This window comes from Lepisosteus oculatus, chromosome 19, assembly GCF_040954835.1.
Source record: "Lepisosteus oculatus isolate fLepOcu1 chromosome 19, fLepOcu1.hap2, whole genome shotgun sequence".
Taxonomy (NCBI): Eukaryota; Metazoa; Chordata; class Actinopteri; order Semionotiformes; family Lepisosteidae; genus Lepisosteus; species Lepisosteus oculatus.
The window spans coordinates 3904573-3922085 of record NC_090714.1 but is presented as its reverse complement, the minus strand read 5'-3'; the positions used below and the strand labels follow the sequence as shown (position 1 = coordinate 3922085).

General features: G+C 44.5%; 1 protein-coding gene across 1 annotated transcript in view; it reads right to left on the bottom strand.

Moving 5' to 3' along the window:
- Positions 1 to 17513, bottom strand: part of coro7 (coronin 7) — a 190597-nt gene that overhangs the window by 11285 nt on the left and 161799 nt on the right. Inside the window, exons 11-17 of the mRNA XM_069180818.1 lie at positions 6624 to 6678; positions 4102 to 4159; positions 3592 to 3737; positions 2595 to 2690; positions 1679 to 1813; positions 1162 to 1306; positions 175 to 350 (exon numbers count right to left, since the gene is read on the bottom strand). Of these exons, the coding sequence (XP_069036919.1) occupies positions 175 to 350; positions 1162 to 1306; positions 1679 to 1813; positions 2595 to 2690; positions 3592 to 3737; positions 4102 to 4159; positions 6624 to 6678 (811 nt within the window). The remainder of the gene's footprint in view (positions 1 to 174; positions 351 to 1161; positions 1307 to 1678; positions 1814 to 2594; positions 2691 to 3591; positions 3738 to 4101; positions 4160 to 6623; positions 6679 to 17513) is intronic.

Sequence of the window (17513 nt, the reverse complement as noted above, 5' to 3'; positions counted from 1 at the left end):
ATTATCACTGCTCTTTCAAATAATTCCTCATTAAATATCTAACTTTCCACCCAAGGTTCGTTTTTCAACGAGCTCTTTGAAAGCAGGTGCTCCCTGGAGCTGAGCCGCTTGCTGTCGAGGGTCTGTTAGACACACGGCGCCTCCTGCCGCCCCTCGCACCGGCGGTGGTGGTACCTCGAACACAGCGATCTGCCCCCCGGCGATGGCCAGCGGCACCGCCACGCGCTCCCGGTTGGCGCAGAAGCCGTCGCACTCCCCCGGCGTGGTGAGGCTCAGGCCCTTGAGGTTGGTGACGTGGGTGTCGCGGTGCAGCACGGTGCCCTGGGCGTGCCGGAACTTGGAGCTGGGGCCTGGGGCAAGGAGAGGGGGGAGCAAACAGGGACTCGCTGTGGGAACGCTCCTGAGAGGCGCTCTCGAGGTTTCTAGAACATTCCCAATGTCCCAGAGGCTTCCCGCGCACGCGTTTCTTGTGTGTTACCCATCGCATCTCCCCTGTTTCACCTCCCCATAACCGTGAGGACAGGAGTCTTACATTCAATTTGACAAAACTCCTTTTCATAGTGGAAAACTGCGCAGTACTGTACTGGTTCTGTCACGTTCTTTTGTTATTTGGCATATTTACATGGACGCGCACGCTGTATTAGGTAGGCTCATGGCATGTTTGGTACAGGACAGCTTTTTCTCAGTATATTTATATTTATATACAGTATAGTACATTTCATTATCCACAGAGAGCTCAGGAAGGCACCCTGTATGGATAAAGAGGACTGGGAGGACACATTCTCATTCCCAGTGCATTTGAGGAGATTAAAGGACAAGGCCTCCATAATCCAGCAAGGGATTATCCAGAGCATTATTTCTGTGCAGATTGACTAACACTCTAAGATCCTAAGACACAAACTGTCTGTAACTGCAATGTAAAGGGCAGCCATGTGGGTTAGTGGAATTATAACAGGAAGGTTGTGGGCTCAAATCCCATCTGGGGCACAGCTCTTGTACTGTTGACCATGGGGCGTCACTCAAATTGCTCCTCTAGAACATCCTGCGGTTCAATTGGGCATGAATGAAAGTCGCTCGGGGAAAAAAGCTCCAGGCAAATAAACGAGCACCAGTTTAACAAGAATGTCTTGCAGAATCAGGCTACCACAGGTGAAGGCGTACCCAGAATGCTCTGCAGTGAGCGCTGGCTGGGGCTGTTGACGAAGCCACTGGACAGGCTGGTGGTCGAGGGAGACTGGCCCACGCTGCCGGGGCTGCTGGGACTGGTCAGGGAGCTGCTAGACGAAGAGAGGCCAGCCGCATCCTCCTGAGACAGAGAACAGGGTCAGCACGCACTGGTCGGCACACGCCACACGGCACACGGCACACTGGTCCTGTCACACCCAGCACATCTCCGCCACAGAGACGGCGGTCCTACAATGCCACAGATCGAGCTCATAGAGACCTCCAGCTCTTTCAATGTTTCTTTTGAATTGCAGACCTAAAACAACAAGTCCTGCCAACAGCTTGATAAATAAGATTCTAGCCACATTGATTTTCAAACGGGCTTCTGAAATCTTGAAATGTAACTTCTAGACAGAAGGAAACTCAGCTGTCATTATGTACTCTCGTGTTTGAAACAGGAAATCACCCTATACTTTATTTTGCTTTTTTGATTGAAAAAATAAAGGTTTCCCACCTCTTGGCTCTTTGCTATGGGCAGGTCCTTCTTCGCGGGCTGACTGGCGGGCCCTGACCTGGCAGTGCCCTCTGAGCTGGGAATCGCGCTTCTCTTGAGCGGGCGCTTGGCCGGGTGGAGGCTCACCTTCGCCACCTGCAGGCGGGGAAGGGATAGAGCAGGAGAGTGCAGGGGTTGTACTAAGAGGATGATTACTGCCTGCTCTGCGGGTCTCAGTCCCCTGCTGGCCCTTTCACTGAGTAATATGCCATCTCGACTGCTGCTGCCCCACTATAAGAATGAAATCCAACCAATGCTTTAATTACCTAACTTCTACTGTACTGTCTTCTTTAGTGGTGCTAAGGATCACATCAAAGTCCTGCACTGCAATAGAAGACCCAAGCTTGCCTATCATGCTTTCATCGCTCCACAAGAGTGTCTTGAAGCCCCACATCTAGCTGGTTTGTTCTGCGGGAGCACAGTGACATAAACATCATAGAAAAAGTCCTTCTGATCAGTTAGCTCTATTTAAACACCAGATTCCTTTGAATAAAATGATAAAGTAAATCTGTCATCCTGGTATATGGATTAACATGTCTATATATATATACTGTATGGGGATTTATTCAACAGTGATCTACAAAACCTTCTGGATAGGGGCGCTCCAGGTGGCTGGAGATCCTGAATCTCTCCTTGAGGTGTCAGTCATATGCAAGACAGGTCACACTGGTCTGGGTTCACAACAAAGTAAGGAAATAACACATCTTCCTTTTCAAACCACATGTAGGTTTGGTGCTGGGCTTGCATGTCCTCTTTCACTCGTGTTCTCTAATGCCGTCTTGTATTTAGAGAGCAGGTGAGTGAAGATCAGTGTCAGCTGAACAATTACAACAGAGGTTTGCTGAGGAACCTGTGGGTGAGCTGAAGGTCTGAGTACCTGTTTGTTCTCTCCAGTCCACCACCCCTGCGCTGTCATGGCAGGGGTCTGTCCCAGAGTGTCGGGGTACAGATCTTCATGGAAGTCCTGTCCAGACTGAAATACACACAAGGCATGTTACTGGGGGCTCCTTTTCACTCTCTTTCGCAGGAATGACAGTGTTTCCTACAGATCTATGTCAAAGGCTATACTACAAAAGACAGCAAGCACACAGAACGTCTCTGGGTTAACTCTAGACTGCATGTTGCTCTGTGTAGGTGTTATTTATACAGTACCCGTCAGCAGACAATAACCACACTGCTGTTTTATTCCCACAGTGGGAAAACGATTAACAATCTATTCTGTAGATAAACATCCTTTGAGAAAATAGGAACGGAAAGTTGTGCAGTTCTCCTCGATTTTCAAATAAAAGCAAAAGCCACAGAAAAACAGCCTTTTAACTCAAATCTAATCAGCTCTAATGATCTACCAAGCAGACCAAGGTAATTTGTTCTATGTCTTTGTGTGCAAAGGGAGGTCGGCCAAGGAACACAGATGGAAATTAAGGAGAGTTCTGTCTGAGAACGGGAGGCCCTTCTCAGCCCGGCAGGGCTGTGGGTGTCTGGAAGACGCTGCCAAGCCACAGAGTGGAAGCTGGTGTCCTAGCATCCTTTGCAAAACGAGCTGATGAAATTCCTGGATTAATAAAGTACAAGCAAATGGATGAACCCGATGTTTCCAATGGCCGTCTCTCAAACAGGAGAATAAAAAAATTAAGTTTCTTAAGAACAGAAATAAATGAGCATTTTCTTGATCTCCTCGCGTGCTTCCTATGTTCTGACACTTGCACGTAATGTCCTGGTTGCCTTATCGGGTTTGAAGTTTTTGCTTGGGTTGCCCTTGTCAGCTCTCCTCAGGGTTTGAGGAGTACATGGGGTGATAGTGGGACCTATGGAAACTCTTCCACCAGCTCCACCAGATTTTCCCGTCTGGGAGGAAGAGGAGCTACTGTGCTCACCTTGCGGGGGACATGGTAGCTCACAGGCACGATGAAGCTGTCAGTCAGCTGTAAGACGCGCAGCACCTCACAGGAAATGACATCAAGAGCCAGCTTGGGTACCATGGCGATTCCCTTTGTGGGGGCTTCAGTCAGGCACTGGCTCACTGTGAAAGGAGAGAGAGGAGTGGGCATTGAGGCTTACTATCATCCCTTTAATCCTAGGACATTAGGATTAAAACAATTAAATTGTTAAAACAGAGCTGATGAACTGAGAGAGGCAGAGTTGAGGGACTGAGAGAGGCAGAGCTGAGAGACTGAGAGATGCAGGTTTGAGGGACTGAGTGAGAGAGAGAGCTGAGAGACTGAGAGGCCAAGCTGAGGCACCGAGAAAGAGACAGTATGAGCAAGATGTAAATTTTACTGTTAAAAGGCTAAGAAGCTCAAAGATATTGGGAGGAAGGAAAAAAGCTGAGAAACAGTCGGATTGCTTTACTAGGCACATGGTTAATGAATCCACTGGAGGCTCACCTTGAGCGAGGAAGGGCTGGGCAGTGGTCACCTCGAAGCAGTGGATAACACTGTCACCCTGGGGAAGAGCCACATCAGAGCCCTCATCAGCTCCAAGCACAGAAAAACATCCTCTTGCACATGCCAGCCATGAGACACCGTTTAAGATACAGGATGTCGCCAATTTAATTCAATTAAAGCCAAACAAACAAGCTGCAGGACATTTAGCTCTGACCATCCCTGGTGTGTCTCACTTCCTCTGGGACCCCCAGTCAGCAACCAAGCCATGAACCAAGTTCATGAACCATGAACCAAGTTCATCATTTTTGCACTCTGCTTGAAATTAATTACAGTATGAAAAGCTGACATAATGTATGAAACGTTTTTGTACAGCTTTGTTGGTTTACATATCGATTTGTGTTATTTTGGGATGACTGTTGAATATATGTTTTTTGTTACCAGTTTTAACTATTTTTCTGTCAACAGTTTTTAACATATTGGGTTTTTTTGTTAACACGATCCACAAGATTGATTTAATGCCATCATAAATGATGTTAAGATTTAACAAAGGCCTTATCCTTTTTGCTGTTAGCATGGTCTCATTAGACATCATTTGTCATTCTTTTCGGACTACTAAACATGAATACCACAACAAAAAAGCATAACCACATTTTCACACCACACTTTCTTTAAGCATTAGGCAACAATATTATGACAACAGGTCAGTACTAATGACTATTCTGTATTTAACCACTAAACAAGCGCTGTGTTTGTTTCTCCTAATTAACATACTATGGTTCTCATTTTTATTCTTGGGCAAACAGCCCTTTGCATAATGAATGGAAAATCAGATCCAAAGTGTTCAGGGCATGTAAGCAAGTCATTTTCTTATTAAATCTGAGTAACTTCTAATTCAGTACAGAAAAGACTTTTCCTCATGAGAGACAGAATTTATTTGGCAGACAATTAAAGCAAGCGTTGATCTGGGATCTCAAACTGCTGGCAAAGTGAAGTGTAATAAAGTAAGAAATAGTATCGTAAACACTGCAGAGGGGCATTTGAAATGGATGAGATCTGCCCTGTGTCACAGAATGTTAATAACAGGAGGCAAGGAGCATCTCTGATCAGTCAGTGGGGGGATCTGGATGAGATCACGCCATACACAGTAGATGCATCAGTGCAGACACTGGCTTGTTTTTCCAGAGCTGGCAAAGGCTTTATGAGCAACAGCTGAGCAATTTGTCCACCACAGTAGTGCGAACACCAAACCTGTCGCATGTAGCATCGATCGCTAAGTCCGTGGCAAAGGGAGGCAACTGAAAAACTTAACATAAATCTGGGAACCGTGGGAAAATCCAGATTAGCTACATTTCGCAAACCAATCAGTTTATTCCAAACCGACTTCTATCGGTAGTAAAGCTTGGGAGAAGCAGGCTCCTGGAGAGTTTGGGCGGGGGGCTGTTGTGTCACTGCTGGAGGTCTTCCAGATGATGTCGTCATAGCAGTGACCTTCTCCAGCATCAATCGTGGGCACTTGGAACAAACTACCCGACCACAGTGGAGCAGCTGAATCATGCGACGGCTTCAAAACACACTGAATCATCGCTGGACCAACCGGGGCCCGAGAAACATCTGAGCAGGATGTGTTCGACTTCGACCGCCCTGGCCGTTTCAAATTCCCGGATCCAAGATCCCAGGAGAAGCACTGAGCCGCCTGATAATCTCCCGTGGGTGCTCTCTGAGCTGCCCATAATAAGGGTGGCCAGCCCTGATTGTGCAGAGACACAAAACCGTCTTTCTTGGTTACCATCAAGAAGAGGACGTTGAGTGCCACAGGGTGTTAGGATGTGCATATCAAAAGATCTGCAAGCTACTTCATTGAGCACATCACCTGCTTAAGAGGCGAAAGGGAATTCGTACGAGGCACTCTATTTAGAGAGGGACCTATCAATCCTGCTGGATCATGACTTTCCAGGACCACCCTGGCCTATAACATGATAGTGAATAAACAGCACAGTAGAAACTGCCTGTTTTCGCAAGGAGGCAGAACACAATGACCATAAACTCACCTTAACACCCTAGAGTACTGTGAAGGTGAGATGTTCCACCCAAAACCTGGGAAACTGTGGTCTTAGACGCTAAACTAAATGGAGGCCATAAATTAAATGGTTGCAGTGTAGTTCTGTAGGTCACAGGAAGGAGGGAACTGCTCCAATGTAAAGGCTTGTGAGCCATAAAGAGCAAGAAATGAGCTAATTCGTTGTCACCCCATTGGTGGTGGCAATTCGATGTAATTTCTCTGTGAAATTCTGATTTGAGGTTGTTTGCAGAGCGATGTCCAAAAAAAAACAACCAGAGAATGCTTGAGTGACAGGGTGAGAGCATGTAAAATCGTTCAGCAAAATGACAGCAAGGGTTGACCCCCACGTACAAACCAGGAGAAGCGAACACTCTCGTTTGGGCCTGGACCGCTCAGACAGTGCCTGAGGAGAGCGAATTTCGAGACTGTAGAAAGCAGCGAGCTTGGGAAGAGACTCACGCACCTTTGCTGACAACACCAGCAGGCCAGAGTCTGGGTCGAGGAGTGGAATGAGAGTCCTGAAAAACAGGCAGAGAAAGAGGCTTTAGTTCTCCAAGTCCAGCATCAGAACTACTGTATTATGGCAAAAAGCAACAGAACAATATTCTTCTTCTTGAAGAAAAGGAATAAATAACTATTTTATCAGTGTGGCCTGAGCTGGTGTGTCTTTTTTAACAATTCACACCCTAACACAAAATAACAGCATTTCCTGTTTTTATCAGCACATGGTTTCTTCAGCAGGATATCTATTTAAAAACTGGCAATGAGACGAACTAAAGTGTGAGGGAAAGAGGAAGGGTGATGAATATTTTAGAGGCAGAATAAATCCCTCAAAATACCACTGCAAACATAATGGCAATTTAATCTAATGCCCCATTTTGTAGCCCCCTAAACCTCAAAGCACACTTAAATAAATACAAGAATTACATTTCAATAAGGATCAAGATCCTTACTGACGTGTATTGATACACTGTACTCCAAGCCCTAAAGTGAACGAACTGCAAGGGTTAGTAATGACCGTCCCTCTTGCTTCACAGTAAGCAGCGCTCCTGAACACACTTGAGCACAATGAAGAACCAGAGGTGCAATGACTCCAGTTGTCCACTAGATGGGGCAGCAGGAGCACAGGATCCACACAACAATGAGAGCTCATTTTTGTGTCTTAGCATTTAGAGCCATTGTGGTTTCTTAATTTCAATACGAGACAAAACAATTGTAGCTGTATTCAGTTTTTTTTTATTTTGATTCTGAACTCCCCTCTGTAACTTAAATGACCTTTATAATAATGCAGAGGCACATAAATTAAAGCCTTCCGGTTAGGCAGTTAAAAAGGGCATTGTGCCAGTCTCAAACAAAACCTTTCCTGCCACTAACTTCTACTGTGTAATATACTGTGTAATTTTTAATTCATTCCTTTATTTTATTTTTATTGGCTTAATGCAGTACTCGCAACGGACATTCGCAATGGTTATATTTTTCTGAAACAGGCCACAGATGGAGTTGCACAGAGAACAAAATGACGTTAAAAATCATAATCTCCTTTTCCGAAAAACTGGATCTGTCAGATCAGCTCACAAGCTTGTACAGTGTAAGGAGGGCTGCCTTTAAAGTCTGCAAGAGACTGACATTGGAGGAACGCCCACAAGTCCTGCAGGTTTGTGAGGACACACATCTGTGGTTTCACCTGTGGCGAGGATTAGACCCACATTTCTCCACAGACTCAAAGATTATTATTTTTTTTTTACCCTTTTATGCCCTAAGGAAAAACATACACTCTCGTTTACCTTTGTAACAAAACATTTTCTAGTTTTAAAAAGGACAGTTATTGTAGGAGGAAAGCATCTCGCGCCAGTTCCCTGCGGTTTCCACTTAAAAACGGCTTCAGCGCGGGAACTTATTCGTCGTACAGCGCATCGAAACTGTTTCCCTTGAACATGCTTTAATATTGCATGAGTGCATTTCAGCACGAGCATATACTCCACAGTCTTGCATATACCCCTCAGTAAGCAATTAGTAAAAAACAGCCACTTCACATAAGGCCTGACAATGATGGCCGTTCTTATTCTGCTTTAGGTCATCCTCTGTTTTGCCAGTTCAGAAATCCTAACCCTTGGTTTGAGTCAGAGGGAGCTGGCAAACGAGACAAGACTAGCAAGGCGTGATGAGGGACGATGGTAGACAGAGACATATTCTCTCAGATCTGTAGCTCATTAGCAAATCACCAGTCACAACCCGCACCCTAAGAGCGAATTCTGTATCACCTGCCACTGACTGGAGTATTCTGTGACACTCTTGTCGTGTGACAGCCCACAGTCATGTGGCTGCAGCTTCAGTGAGGTTCAGGGCCAGAGCTTTGCTAGCAAAGTGCTGCAGCAAGTCCCAGTCAGAAAGCAGACAGTCACAGAACAGTCTTAGAGAACACTCACAGACACCCGATCACATCGTGATCATGCCCTCGGAATCAGAAAACTCTCTGCACGGAGGAGGAAAATAAGTGCTACTGCTGCTCAGTGAGCACAAGAGTTTCAACTCGGCAGTTCATGTTTTTCAGCTGGCAGCAGATTTGCATCTAGCTAACAAACAGTATACTAGCAGATTCTAACTGTCTCGGTTTTTCCTGGTTCTCAGGATGCTAGACAATGGGAGCACAGTGTTGCATTTACAAGTTATCTTGCCTTATAAGCTGTGGAGGGGCAGACGGCTTTCTTGTGCAATTTATTGCATGAACACATCATCCTATGAACTGTGCATCTTGTTTCATAAGAGCTGTCACTGTGGATCTGTAAAGCCAGAACTGCACATTCAATCAGAAAGAGATCACATATGTTAAGTGCTGAAAAAGTCTCTTCACACAACATATTGACCTAAATAGCTTCTGCAGCTGTAGCTCTTGGGAGATATGAATCGGGCCTATAAGCACACCCCCCCCACACACACACACCATCCTAGTGAGTTACTGATTAACTCTTTTTCTAACCAGAACACTTATTTACTCACATCAAGTAAAGGCCAAAGAAGGAACAACAAGAGAAAACTACACTTAGCTTATACTGGGAGAAAACAAAAAATGCATCTTCAAAGATCTGCATGATTTCTTATCTAGTATTTATTTTGTTTTCACACACCATAGACTGCATAACCCCAGGGAAGGTGAGCCTGTGTGTGTTCCTGATTTTCTGGGCTGGGGGGTTCATATTGTTTGACTGATACCTGTGCAGCTCTCTTATTGTACAATGATGAAGAGCTGATGTCTATGCACTTGCACTGTAATCTGATCATTCAAATTTTAAGTGAAATTTTATCCAGGAACTGAAAACAAACAGTTGTTTTTCCTTATGTCAAGAGTGATAGCAGGTGAGGAAAGTCAAACACTAAATGAAACCACAGTAATATAAGCGAAACATAATAATACACAACATACTCAAATAGTTAGTGACTCTTACTGCTGCAAATGTCAAACAACTGTACTAAGTATGAGCTGGAGCAAATCAATGAATGTAAGTGAGGTGTGATATTAAATTAGAGACATAAAATGGGCTTTTGTCAGTACTATTCAAGCAAAATATACTTCACATTCTCAATGACTAAAAAACAAAAAAAGCACCAAGATTTATGATGTTCTATATAGCATTAAGGAATACAGTATCAAAGGAAATAATCTTGAAAAAGTTTTTTTCCAAGAAAAATAAACTCTAATGCTTAACAATCTAATTACTTAAACTACCTCTAAGGACTCTGAAACTGTACCGCTTTCTTATTAAAGGGAAAAAAAACAGCTGTAAACTTAGCATGGAATTACCTAAGATTTGAAAACGGACAATATTTTCATATGGGGCCTCAGTCAGTTGAGAAAGGGGCATGATGAGTGAGTTCTGGAAGGCTGGCTTGTGTGAGACGTGACTCCATGAATAAATGCTTCACACAGAGAAGGTGCACAGTCCCATTTCACACCTTAACTACTTTCAGGTTTAACCCTATTCTGTCCAGCGCAGTGAGGCATGTGTAGTTACACAGCACCCGTTCTGATAAGTATCCACTCAAGATGACCAAAGATGAGACCTCCAGATCCTGGGAATGCACAAAGAAAAATAAATAAAAGGAACAAAATAAACAAACCTGAAGCATAGGTTTCTAGATGGGCCAGAAAGCACACAACTGATTTTTTCCCCAGACAGAGATGTGTGTCCACTGCAGGCAAACAAGCCTGCTTTCATTCAAAAGCACTTTCTTTTAACTTTAAAATGGTTATGTAGCTCAGGAGTCTTCAATTGTGGTCCCAGGGCTTTATAGTTCTCCTTAAAGCATCAACACCCGAAGAGCTGAAAGAATTGGACTGGTCCGGTTATCAATTAGACCAATTTGTCATTTCAGACAATAATGAGCTGGACTGAAATCCTGTATAGACCAGCCCTCCTGGACCAGGACTGGGGTTGCCTGATCCAGCACACAGAAGCACTTAGCAATCCCATTTTCCTCAGGTAGTGTCACTGTCAGCACACAACCTCCTCTAGGAACCTGTGCACATTAGAGTACAAGTGAACACCAGGTTTAGGTTTAGGCTTAATAAGCATTAGTATTTAGGTCACATCTGAAACTCATGATAGAAGTTAAAACACAACCAGGTATATGCCTATCATTTTATAAAGTCATTGTAGGTAAAGTTATTCCATGACAACATTAACTATTTGCTAGTTTGCAGACAAGATGAGCCTCTCTCATCTATATTCATAATCATTTGCAAGCACATAAACAGAACTTCACAGGCAACAACTTTTGTTTAACAAACTCTGACAAATTCAGCTTAGTTTTGGGTCAGTCCATCAAAAGAGAAGGTTTTGAGACAGCATACCCAGTCATCAACAAAATGGGGATCTAATTTATGTCGTTAAGTCTTGTGCAGTCTGCAGCTCCCATAACTTCACTGTGATACAAAGATCGTTCCACCCAAGCTAGGCTCAGATTCTAGTGTAACTTGCTCCCAGAGCCAATGCAGAGGTAGGGAAGGGTTAAAATAAAATCAAGTAGCCAAGCAGTTAATCTTAGTGTTTCCCATCATGTAATTTGCAAAGTCCCTTTGCAGGCCCTGCAAATTTGTTCTGCAGGAGAGATGGGGCATCTCAGTTCAGCCCTGCAACACTAATCTACAGCCCCCCACCCCCCCTACCCCCTTAAACTCACTCCTTGATGACGAGAAACCACACTTGGTTTAGATGTGCTGCGTTCCCATGTAAGTCATTTCCACAGGGATCTACAGAACACCTCCCTTCCCACTCTCTCTCTCTTTCTCTCTCAGTCGAGATGCTGGAAACTTTCCAGGGATCTCTCCCACAGGCAGGGTATATCATACATGCACACACGGACATATATGAAACACACGCACGTCTCCCACAGGATCGTGCCGGTTCCGAGCGGATGCCTTCACGAGGACGTTTCTTCTGCACGGCGTATAGCTCACCGTCCTAATCATGACATGGGAATTGCTAGTCTAATGACTGACGGTGCATTAAAGAATAAAAGTGCACTTCTGCAATTGGATGACCTCTTTCACAGTTAGGGGGGAAAAAAAGTATGATGAACCAGTTTTTCAGTAGCACGGCTTCTTGGCGGAAAACTATTAAAAGCATAAGTGCACAATCCCTTATTTTCTCCCTGAGGCCACATCAGCAGCAGATCCACATACCATGCAGAGATTGAAAGACACGGAGCTTTTCCTTTTAAGGTGCCGCGGATTTTTATAGATTATTGCCGCAGTGCAAGAAAGGACAGGGATCTGCTGCACAGGAGCTAGGGAGGGAGCCGAACATCACCCAGTTAATACGAGAACTTCAGGAAGTATAAAAGAAAGGGACTTGTCCCAGACACCCACAACGCTTAGTGCAAAGACGCTCCACTAATTTTCTGATCCTCCAGCTACCAGCATCGGGATACAGCACCTGGCTTTCTTACTATCTCTGCAGCACACTGATCTACGAATCTCATTAGGCAGTTTCTGGAAAGATAACAGAGACATAGCTTCAACAGCCTGCTCCCAAACACCTGCAACTCACTGTGTATAGAAGCACCTCACATTCTCATGTCTCTGCTTCATTCTCACTAGTATACGTAGGTATTTTTCATTGACTGCTTAACTCGGACAGAGTTATCATGCAAAACAGAAAGAAAACGGGGGAAACACTTAATTGCAAGATGTTAAAAGGCAACTGCAAAATCTGGGAGGGACTGGATTCAACACAGTAATCAGACCCCAGCATTCCACACATACATGCTCACTGATACAGGGATGTGAAGGACACTGTCAGATTAGCTGAGATTCGTGCCGGAGTCACTCCAACCCAGAGACACCGCCAGGGAGGAAGTTTGTCTGAAGAGATTTTGCAGAGAGGCAGAAAGCTGTGGCAGGTCCTACAAATTGGCTGGTCGCTTCTGTGTTTTAGAGGACGTGTTGCTTTCGAAGCACACGCACTCCTACAGGATAAGGGCGAAGAAGATTTGGGATTGCTTAGTCTCAAATCCAATAAGAAAACTGCAGCACACCTGTTTCATCCAGACAACCTCCACTGTAGTAGTAGTAGTAGTAGTAGCACAGGCTGTAAAACAATGGGTCTGTCAAGATCAGAGCAGATGGGGCACAAGGTTTCTTTGTGTTGGGGAGTTGGGTTCACTCAGCTGTGGCATGTACAGTACATGACAAGCTTTGGACAGAGGAGAACCACTGACATCAGGTCTGACACCCTTGCTATGTTGCTCAAGGAGCTGCCTGCTTCCCTCTGCTGATCACAGGAGGGGTTCTTCATTTGGGGGGGTGGGGGAGGGGAGGAAACAGTTGTTTCTAGGGATTCTAAATTAACAGCTGGATTAATCATAGAATGAGTCATCCTTTGGAAAAATCCCCTACCCCCCCCAAAAAAAAACCCAACAACAACAACAACAACAACAGCACATCAGCAAGAAAGGCCCTTAAATAGAAATCCTCTCAGTGTCTACCCCTCCCCTTGCAAAAAAAAAAGCAATCAGAGTAGTTAGCAAAAGTTAGTGAGGAGCAAGCTGCAGAGCAAATTAATTCGGTAATCATCCTGAGACCAGGGTGAGAGAGAAAAAAAACAGACGAGATGTTTTCTTGTTTTTTTTTTTACAACAAGCTATGTGAAATCTGAAACCTGCAATAGACCTGCTTGTTGATCTGTCTATCACGCACAGCACACAGGCACTGGAGATGAAAGGGGCACATACTGATTTAGCCATTATGCCATTTTGCTAAATTACAATCATTACAATTCTTGATATCAATGCGAGGAGTAGTATATGTGTACGACTTCAGCACGCTGGCAGGTCGTTTATTTTTGGACTGCCAGGCGCTAGCCGGTGATTCAGACCAGCTGCAGGAATCACCTTTTATAAAGAGACGAATATCAGCCCTAATGATGAGGGGCAGACGGACATGCTGAAAGGTAAACGAGCAGGGGAAGAACGGGCCAGCACAGAACCTGGCCAGAGATGAAAGGGAACCTGATGGAAAAAAAAGAGGCAGAAATAAGCAGACGAAGCAGGAATTAGGGGGGGGCCAAGGAGAGACCCCAAGGAATCTCGAACATTGCCAGAAAAATGTTTTCAAGGTCAGGCGGGCTTTTTTCTGCAGACACTCCGAGAATCCACACCACTCCCAAACTACATGGACTTGTCCTGTCAAACAGGCGTGCCGGGGTAGAAATGAAAAGCTTGAGAACTCTTGAGTGGCAGGACACAGGAAACAGCAGGAAGCACTACCAACCACTCCTGCGGTAGCTACTCCATGCGCTATGCCGAATCCACTCAAGCAGCCCAATCACAACAGCCCGGTTTGCTTTCTTCCCCAGAAGAATCCTAACAGGAAAGCAGAAACACATGCCTGGCGCTGTCACTATGTTTCTGTCAATGAAAATGTACAAACACATGCTGGAAGGGCCCAGCCCACATTAGTCCTAGGTCAGTGAAAAAGTGAATTTCTGCTCATGATCATTTCTGCCAGGGAATCTAGGACAATGGACTACAGCATTCCACAGGTTTTCCATGGAATTGCAGATTATTACAGTAGTCAACAGCAGTCCCGGTCATTCACAGCCGAAACATACAGGTAGAAATACCCATTGTCACAAGGCTCAAACCTTAGTACGCTGTCCTCATTAAACCCAACAAATCAATACTACCAAATCAGTCAATCAATCATCAGTATGTTTATATGAAGTCTTTAAATGCAATCATCTCAAAGTGCAATGTTACACTCCACTTTTTATTCATTATCTATTTATCATATCTGCGCTGAGAAAACAAACTGAAAAGCATCCAACCGCACAAAACTGACCTGATTAAAGAAGGGACATTTTGAGCGTGAGATCGAGTACTGCATAAGAGCAGGCCCAGAAACGAGCACGGAGATATGGACAGAGGGTAAGACACGGTACGGTTGATTTGTGTGGTGTGCACACATGCAGGTAGTAAACACCAGAGCCAGCCTGGTGTGCCAGCTGTTGTAATGTTGAGGGCCTCTCCTCCCCTCAGGCTGTAAATCATTCCTCTTTACAGACCAGGACCCAGGGATATGGGGAAGTACTGAAGCTGGAGAGCGTGTGAGAACTTCAGGCACTGCTGTCTGTTTTCCAAATATACAACTTCCTCCTGTCATAACTTTTATATACAGCTGGGGGGTGGGGGCGCACAATCAGGGCTTTGGGCTGGGGAGATGAATGCCACAGATTTCTCAGGGGACAGCACTTCATTTCACTATAAGTCACGTTTCCAGTGGGTCCAAAATGCCCCTCTAGGGTGCTCCCAGGCAATTCCTCTTGCGTTATTAACACAAACTTCATTTTTAGGGGCAATACTTCCTAACAAACTGTACGCGATTCTCAGCCTTAAATCAGAACAATCTGACGTCCTATGGGGTCTTTAAGGAACATAAATCCTCACCCACTTTTAAGACTGAACTTTACACACGTCGAGGTACCAGCTCTGCGAGATTAATTACATATGGTTTGCCTTTATCATTTATGATAGTTATGATGAACTGCAGTTTCTGACACATGTAATTTCACATGGAACAAAGACACATGAAATTATCTTGATGATGCAATATACACAGTGATAAAATATGTACAAGGCAACTGCACATCCCACCATCCACCCATTATCAGTATCTTTCTTCCAGCAGATGAAGTGTAGAATGCAAGGACAGACTACACTCTGGATGGATGCAAGTCCTTCTTGCAGCACACATACAGAGATGATATGGCAATAAGCTTAGCTAGCATGTCTTTGGGAGATGGAAGACCACAGAAGGAACATGCAAACTCCCCACCGACGTTGCTCCAACCCAGCAGCAAACCCAGGATCCAAGTGTTGTGAGACCACTCCTCCTTTTTTGTAATTATTTTTTTTACAGACATTTTGTTCAGATTTTGAATGTAACAAAAAATTACAGATAATAACTGTAGCTACGTCCATCTTTACCTGTCTTCAGCCACTGCCAGATCACTGCAAAGACCTATAAGGTAGGGTCCATTTTTAGCTACTGACAACTGCTGACGGTATAATATCAGAGTGCTGGACTACAGTGTCCAGTAGCTCAGTGTCTGGTCTGCAGTGTTCAGTAGCTCAATGTTAGAATGCAGGCCTGCAGTGTGTCCAGTAGTTCAGTGTTAGACTGCTCACACTCGGCATTCATGAAAAACAAATGGATGTACAGTAACCAGGCTCTAGTTTTTTCTTTTCTTAGTGCTCTGTTTGTTCAGGACTTGCCAACAGTGTGAGCACGTTGTTTGGGAACATTATGACATTTTATAAATAAGATGCCTTCATTAGATGCTCATTAGACCTTGACAGGAGCTGGCCTCACTCCACTGGTGTTGCCAAGCTTTCTTCTGCCACACAGGACCCCCGCTGGCTGTCCGAAGAGCATCTCAGACAGCTATAAAGCAACACCAGTTCAACACTGGTCACTTAGCCAGTCTTTCTGATCCCAGAGCAATGTTTGCATTCTGCACGAGGGGCAAAACTGGATTGCTTGTTGGTTTTTGTGCACACCTGTATAGCATACTTACGCTTTGTGGTTCCCTAGAAACCACTCAACACGCCCCATTCAAACACGAGAGGTCACTGACAAGGTGAACAGTTTGCTTGCAGTTTGATGCAAAAGATCAGTGAAGAGATTGCAGAATGTGAACTTACTGGTTCCAGAGCCTGACAGCAGTATGTTCAGTAGCTTAGAGTTCAGTGTTCGGCTCCAGCGAGTAGTAGCTCTATTATAAAGTGTTTAGCTGCAGTGTGCTCATTAGCTGTGTTGAGTCTTGAACTCCAGTGATGAGCTGCAGTGTGTTCAGTAGCTCAGTGTTAGAATGCCAGATTACAGAATGTTAAGCAGCTCAGGTCCTGAGTAAACGTGTTCAGTAGCTTTGTGTTTATAGTTGTTGTAGGAACTGCAGCTGGCTGCTGGGGTTATTGTATGTTAAAATCCTTTCATTTTGAACAGTGAAAGGTGGAAGGACTATCTAATAATGGTCAGTCTGCAAGTTTGCCAGACACTTCCTTCAGAAAAGGAGCCAAAGAGACCTGCTTCAGTCAGCGTCATGCCCCCTGCCAAGAGCACTGCGCAACTTTTAATTAAACAGCTCCCTTCAAATCACACATTCCCACGTCAGTGGGGCTTGTCAGATCTCAGACACAGGGACACAAAGTAGCAGAGGGCAGGGAATTTTTTTTTTACCAATGTCCAAAAGCCCAGACAGTCTAGGAGCAGCGCAAGACAACAGCTCTTGCATGTAGACTCCACTTTAATCACTTTTCCAGACTTTAATAATGAAAAGTGGGTTACTAATGAAAGGTGGGTTCTCAGATGTTTGAGTTTGGATTTGCTTTTCAGATTAACAGCAATTTTGGGCTCTGTCCTCTATCGCTGTGTACCTTCTGGGAAGGCGATATCACGCCCGCAATGATGAAAATAAAAGTGTGTTTTTTTTTCTTCTCTCAGCAGCTTTCTTACAATGAGAAATCTCCCCCCTTTATTTTGAGGAGACAAGTTAAATCTTTCTGCCATCCACCCCCAAGTTTGGATCTCATGTTAACTTACATTTTGAGAGTGAGGTCTATACAAACTACAGGACAGAGTGGGTTACGAACCAAGTATCTGTAAGCTTAAAAATTCCAATTATTGTTTCCTGCTTCCTTCTGGAATTCCGGACTGTTTGGGCACTTTATTACTCTGAAGTAAATCAAAATCTTGAAAATCATACAGATACTGTGTATATACAGTAGAAGTATATACTATATATGTATATACTTATATAATAGAAGCATGACTGTGTGTAATTTAATAGAAGCTAAA